Source organism: Talpa europaea (assembly GCF_964194135.1).
Source record: "Talpa europaea genome assembly, contig: HAP1_SCAFFOLD_495, whole genome shotgun sequence".
Classification (NCBI taxonomy): Eukaryota; Metazoa; Chordata; class Mammalia; order Eulipotyphla; family Talpidae; genus Talpa; species Talpa europaea.
In genome coordinates this window covers 10,593-17,533 of record NW_028167676.1, presented here as the reverse complement: position 1 = coordinate 17,533, position 6,941 = coordinate 10,593, and the positions used below count along the sequence as shown (strand labels likewise).

The 6,941-nt window shown below is 40.6% G+C and overlaps 1 protein-coding gene across 1 annotated transcript; it reads right to left on the bottom strand.

The window, feature by feature from the left end:
* Nucleotides 1-441: 441 nt before the first annotated feature.
* Nucleotides 442-6,723, bottom strand: LOC311188165 (5-hydroxytryptamine receptor 3E-like; the record flags this gene model as incomplete). The annotated part of the gene is made up of 4 exons (XM_084259915.1): nt 442-611; nt 782-891; nt 4,320-4,486; nt 6,657-6,723. Coding segments are annotated over 4 exons (514 nt in total), but the record flags the coding sequence as incomplete, so codon positions are not given.
* Nucleotides 6,724-6,941: the final 218 nt, after the last annotated feature.

Genomic DNA, 6,941 nt, shown 5'->3' with positions numbered 1-6,941 from the left:
GAACAGAACAGGCAGACTGACTGAAATACACTGCTGAGGGGAGCAGTAGGCGAGTCAGGAGAGGTCTGCTGCGCCATGTGGGTTGCTTCCTGGCCGTCCGGGGATGAAACTTGTGCTGCAGAGGCTGCAGATAGCTTCACAGTGTGGTGCTTAACCCCTTGAGCCACCAGGGAGGCCCCAGTACTCTCTTTTTCTATTCTTTCATTCAACACTTATTTTTGAGTACCTACCATGTGGTAGAAACTTTGCTAGGAGTTGGGGATAGTAACAACAAGAGAGGCTTGGGTTCTACTTTTATGTAAAATATTTAAACATTCATAGAGCCTTAATCTTTGCTCTCCCCATACCCCTTGATTACCATTTACTCATAGTTTCTTTATATTTTCTTTTCTATTGTTTGTTCTCATTCACCCTCACTGCTTAGACCTCACTGCAACTTACCTGTGTAGAGGAATGAGCTGAAGGTAAGCGTGCAGTTCTGTTGGTCAAAGGGGAAGTAGAAGATGTCTAAGTTGCAGATACTAGACACTTTCATGGGTTTCTTATACTTGATGCGACCTTCATTATTTATATATGCTGTGAGGCCTTTTGGGGTCTTATCTATGTCAATGCTGTAAGAGAGAGGAGGTGGGAGGTAGGTGCTGTAGTTTTTCTTCTTACCTTTCTGTCATTTTTCAGCCATCTAAGACTAATTATAGTGGCTTCTGAGATAAGCTATAAACTCTACTGATACCAGGAGATGGGGGTCCCCTGTAGCTTTCCCCGTGTCCTTAATACACACAACTCTGCGATGAAAATGTCTGGGAGCCACAGCTTCTGGGTTGCCACACTGATCTTCGTGATGCCCTCACACTCCTCTGGGTTCCATCTGATAAATGGGTTATCCCAGACCTAGGGCCCAGGTGGAGAAAAGTTGAGAGTTTGGCATGAATTGAGATTTTTTTTCTTGCCCTTTGATTTTTATTAAAAAAAAAAAGAAGTTATGAAGTATTTAAAGCACATAGAAAAGTATATAAAATAATACTATATAATAAACATCTCTGTATTTACCATCCATTACTCCTCACCCCCTCCAAGAAATTGGAATGACAGTCGAAACTCCCTGTGCTATGGGTGTATGGGTGGAGGGAATTTTACAGGGACTACACCTGAGAGGAGAAAGCAAACATTGTACAAAAATGAACAAAGGGTGGCACAAGGGATTAAGCAACGCACTATGAAGCAATCCGCAGCCTCTGCAGCACGAGTTCGCTAGTTCGATCCCCGGCCAGCCAGGGAGCAACACTCATGGAGCGGCAGACCTCTCCTGACTTGCCCGCTGCTCCCCTCAGCAGTGTATTTCAGTCAGTCTGCCTGTTCTGTCCCCCACTCTATCTCTGGTGAATCCTCTCACCCCCCACACCTCTGGCCTGTACCCCATCTCTTGTATGCATAAATAAATCTTTAAAAAAATGAACAAAGATGTAATATATATATATATATATGCATATGAAGAAATGAATAGGAAACTTTTTTCTAGAACATTAAAATTGGATATTTAGCAAACAAACAAACAAACTCCCTGTGTCTATTTCTTTTTTCTTTTTTTTTTTAAAGATTTGTTTATTTATTTAACTATCTTCCAGGGGCCTTTTCACCAGTCTATTTCTTGGAGGCCTTGAATAAGCCTTCGGGTTCTTTGAAATCAAGAGAATTACTGATTTTCCTTTTCTTGGTGGGTAACAGACACAACCCTCTTTTGTCACTGTGATAACCTTTTTTTTTTTTTTTAAGATTTATTTATTTATACAAGCACTGGGTACAGTCAGAAGTGTGGGAGGGTGAGAGAATTCACCAGAGCCAGAGCGGGGGAACAGAATAGGCAGCCTGACGAAATACACTGCTGAGGGGAGCAGTGGGCGCAGCAGGAGAGGTCTGTCGCGCCATGTGGGACCCTCGCTGGTGGCTGGGGAATGAACTGGCGCTGTAGAGGCTGTGGGCAGCTTCACAGGCCAGCGCTCAACTGCTGCGCCACCAGGGGAGGCCTACTGTGATAACCTTTTTAATCTTCCTTTTCAAGGCTGGTACACTTCTCTGGAAACTGTATTTTTTTTTTTTTAATTTTCTTACATCATTGCTCATTTTTGTGCAATATTTGATTTCTCCCCTTGGGTAACATTTCCATAATTCTCCCATCACCACAGCACCCATGAACCATGACCACAGTCCCTTGTGCTCTTCCCTCTCCTGTTTTTACCTCTCTCCCTCCCTCTCCCCTGCTGTATGCTTCAAATCTATAGTTTGCCTGCAAGTTTTGCATTTTTCCTGATCATTTGTTCGGTTTCTCTATATTCCACCTATAAGTAGACCATCTGATATTTGTCTTTTTCCTTCTGACTTATTTTGCTTAGCGTAATCCCTTCTAGCTCCATCCATGTTGCTGCAAAAGGCATGAGTTTATCTTTTCTGATTGCTGAATAGTATTCCATTGAATGTATATACCACATCTTCTTGACCCACTCCTCTTTTTGGGGGGCATTTAGCTTGTCTCCATATCTTAGCTATTGTAAATAGTGTTGCCATTAACATAGGAGTGCACGTTTCCTTTTGAATTAATGTTTTTATGTCCTTTGGGTAAATTCCTAGGAGTGGAAGAAGCTGTTTTCAAGGTTTGCCCAGTTCTGGGCATGCTTGTTTAGTCTCTGGGTACTTTCACTGTCCACAATTGCATTTTGTGGAACCACAGACAGAGAGAGAGCTGTGTATGCATTAACTAAAGGTTTGTATTATATCAGGGCTTCTCAAGTCTTATTGTGCATAAAAAACACCTGGGGATTGTGTTGGACTATAGATTAGCATGTAGGGTGCTTAACTCACTCTAGTTTGCCTGAGACATTCTTGGTTTTAGTATCAAAGGTGCTATGTCCTGAGAATTTTTCAGTCTTGGGCATGCTGGGATGGCTGGTCATGCTAGGTGAGGCCCAAGATTGAGTGCATGTCTACACTTCTAGGTGGCAGGATCAGTCAGCGCTGTCCAGCTGGGAACCACACTTTGAGAGCAAGGTTAGATGATCATTACTGTTCTACTTCCTTCTCTTTCCCCTTATCTCTTTTCTCTCTTTTCCCCTTTCATTTTTTTCTTAATTAATTTACTTTGATTTCCCCCTCATTTTTTAATCAATGCACTTAAGACATAAATTTTCCACGGAGTTATACTTTGGCTATATTTCATAGGTTTTGCTATATAGTGTCCTACTTTTCTAACTCATACATTCTATTTAATTATTTTATTTTCTCTTTAACCCAAGGTATTTGGAAATTTAATTTTAAATTCCCAAGAAATAAGGCTTGAAGAAGGGGGGGGGGCGACTAGCCTATTGTAGTTTCTATTTTCTTGTATTATATTATAGACTGGGGTCTAGAAAAATTTTGCTTTCTTGGTTTTGTTGAGATCTGTATTATGGCCAAAAGTACAAGTTTAGGGAATATTCCATCTGTGTCAGATAGATTTTTCGGGTTCATTTGTACAAAGTTTAATGTGTTTATTAAAGCAAGTATCTTAATTGCACGATTAAAAATCACTGTGTGTTTATTCCTTTTCTACTTGATTTTTGAAACAGCATATTAAAATCTTTGCCCATATTAAAATCATTATGGATTTTTTAATTTCTTCCACATATGTTTCACAATTATGCTAAAGGTCATATTTATTATGTCTTTGTTAAAAATCCTGACTATAAATGAAAGGAGAGAAGCCATACCATTTCCAACCACAAGAATGATGACAAGAGTTGTAGCTGTTCATCCTGCCAAAAGAGTTTCCTGTTTAGAGCATGTTTCTGCTAAGAAGTCTGTCCCCAAATACCCATTTTGTTCTCCAACCCCCAAGGTATTTAAAAAGGGTGCTGTGCTCAAGACTAATATTATAGACCAACAACAAGATCTGGATTAAAGTATATGAATTAGGACCTGGGCGGGAGGCTTCACAACAGGACTGGATTCCAGTAGTGCTTCTCAACCCTGGCTGTGTTTTAGATGTCCTTAAGGAGCTTAAAAATACAGGTTCCCTATGTTCCCTCCAATCAAAACTTCTGGGAGTAGAGCCTGGATAATAGTACGCAGTCAGAGTAGAGAATCACTAAGTGAAAAGAAATTCTCTCCCATGTACTGTTATACCTCATCCTGCTAAACTAGATAGTTTCTTTGTGATCCCCTTGGGATATTGCCATACAGCAAGAATCGAGGAATTTCAGTGTGGTTAAAGGCTCTAGGGATTGCCTTCTCAAGGACCTGGAAAAAAATGAAGGCTACTAAGGAGGACCAGAGGGGTCAGCACTCACCACATCCAGGATGGCAGACATGGTGAAGGAGATGTTCACTTGGGTGGGTATGCTGAAGTTGGTGACTGGACGGAAGGCTTTCCTGTCAAACACTGAATCCAGAAGAGCGGGATATAGTCCATGTTGGCCAAACCTTGGGCAATTGGTGGTGAAAGTACTGACCCTTCCTGTGGTGGACATGGGATGTATGAGATAAGGGCGAGAACTTTCATCATTCCTACATGAGAGGAACCACAGTTTAGAAGCTTGGGGGTAGCATGTGGTAATAACTATAGCTACTATTTGTTGAATATTGACTATGTGCTTGCTATAGTGTAAGCCCTTTAAATAGACAACCTCATTTAATTCTCCCTAGCCTCTATCAGAAACTATTTTTTAAAATAATTTTATTTATTTATTCATGTTTTTTATATCATTCTTCATTTTTTTTTTTACAATGTAGGCTTTCTCATCTCAGTTATAGTTCCCATAAAATTCCCACCACCAATTCACCCGTGTACCATCACCATAGTCCCTGTGCTCTTCCCTCCCCTGTTTTGATTCTACTCCCTTCTCCTCTGCTGCAGAATGTCTCTGGTTTATAGTTACCTGTTGATTATGATTTTCACTTTATTATAATAACTTTTTCCCCCCGATCCCTTATTTGGATCCTCTATATTCCTCCTATAAGTGACACCATCCGGTATTTTTCTTTTTCAAAAAATTTTTTAAGTTTCAATAATATACGAATTAACTGAGATACAATAGAAGAAATAAATTCCCAAGGTCAAATAGATGATAAAAGATGGAAACTGCATTTGATCTGAACCCAGGTTTTGTCTGGTGTTGCTATAGTACACACCTCAGTGATGAGAAGGAGAATGGGGGAGGAGGGTACTGAGGGGTCCAGAGGCTCGGTGCTTCCCTCTAAGGGGGGGGCGAGGGGAGGGGGAGAATGGGTTGGGCTAGGAGGCAAATGATGGATGCAAATGATGTAAGCTGAATTCAGGCTCCAGCATCCTTGCTGAGGTTTCTGTCTCCATGCAAAACATGCCCAAATCTATATGCAAACTGAATCCTGGGACAGTGATAGCCATTAGATCAGATTACAGTCCTGGGGCCCCAAGGAGAACACTTTTATTTAACTGCTCCAACCTTCCTTCTCCCTATTTTACTGATCAACCAAATATCAACTTTCTTTTGAGGTGTTGCCATCCCCCTCTTCTGACTAATATAGACTCCAATTCTCTTCTGGCAGAAATTTGTTAGAGGAATAACATCTATAATGAGAGAGATGGTTGATGACCTTGAGTCAAGGATATCGAACCTTATCCATTTGCACAGTCACAGTGTTCTCCAGGCAAATCCTTAAGAGGCGGAGGGCAAAACAGGGGAGAGAACACAAGGGAATATGGTGATAGTTCATGGGTGATATGGTGGTGGGAGATCTTTGGGGACTACAACAATATAAATTTTTTTATTAATTAATAAAAAATATTCTTGAATTATTTTATGACCAAGGAATATTTATTTGCCAATTACTGTCTGTGAGTGACCCAAGCAGTATTTATAATGTTTAACTGACTAAATCAGGTATACAATGCCTCTTCCCTCTAATGGCCTCTACAGTCACTTCTGGTTCAGTCCTCTCCTGTGCCCTCTTATCCAGAAGGGGTGTGGCAACCTTAAGAAAAAGTCAGAACTATCAAGCTGACTATTTATTGGCATCTATCAAATGCCAGGCACTGTGCTATTTACTTTCTTTCATAGACTCCTCACAGCCCTAAAAGATAGGTTCCTCATTCACAGATGAGGAAACTAAGGCTCAAAGAAGTCAAACAATTCACCCAAGGTTATACAACTAGCAAGGTGAAGGGCCAAGATTCAAATCCAGGTCTGTCTGTCTCCAAATCCCATGCTCTTTCCACTAGACCACATTAACTTCCTGGAAAAGAAGCATGTTCTATTTTCATTCTTATCTAAACTAGAGCATTTGGATCTAACAGGTGGAAGAAGTTATGACTAAAAGAGAGTGCTTTGCTATCTGAGGGTAGAATTTCATAACTGAAAAGAGAAAGGATTACTCTTGTGTATAGGAAGATGCATGGGTATAGAGGCTAAATGGGACAGAAGACAATTGGGATAGTTCATGGGAGGAAAAACAGAAGTATTCTTGTATAGGGCATCACTGGAAGGGGATTTTCTGTCTGTCAGAGAATAAAAGTCTATTAGGCATTATGGTAACATAGTTATGATATAACAATGCCCATCTTAGATCATCTTCAGGAGTTGGAAATTTGGAAGAAGTTCCCAGGTGTTCTACAAGAGAGGGTCCTTGATCTATTTTGCCTTTCTTACCTTGAAACAGAAGACCAAGAACAAGGTAGAAGAAGACTTTCTCCCTGTGGAACCAGCTTCCTTCCATCTTCTTTGCTTAAATTCTGCTTTGAACATGTACCAGGACTCAAGAATCTCCAGGTTAAAGGAACACTGGCCACACCTAGAGTCTAACTTTGAATACTGATGGCCACTGACATTTGTAACCTTCCTGGAAGGAGTGTCTTGGTTGTCTTGTTCTTGCCCATGCCTGAGGTTAGTTTGCTTTTAAAATTTTTCTCTGTTTTTGATATTTTACTACAATGT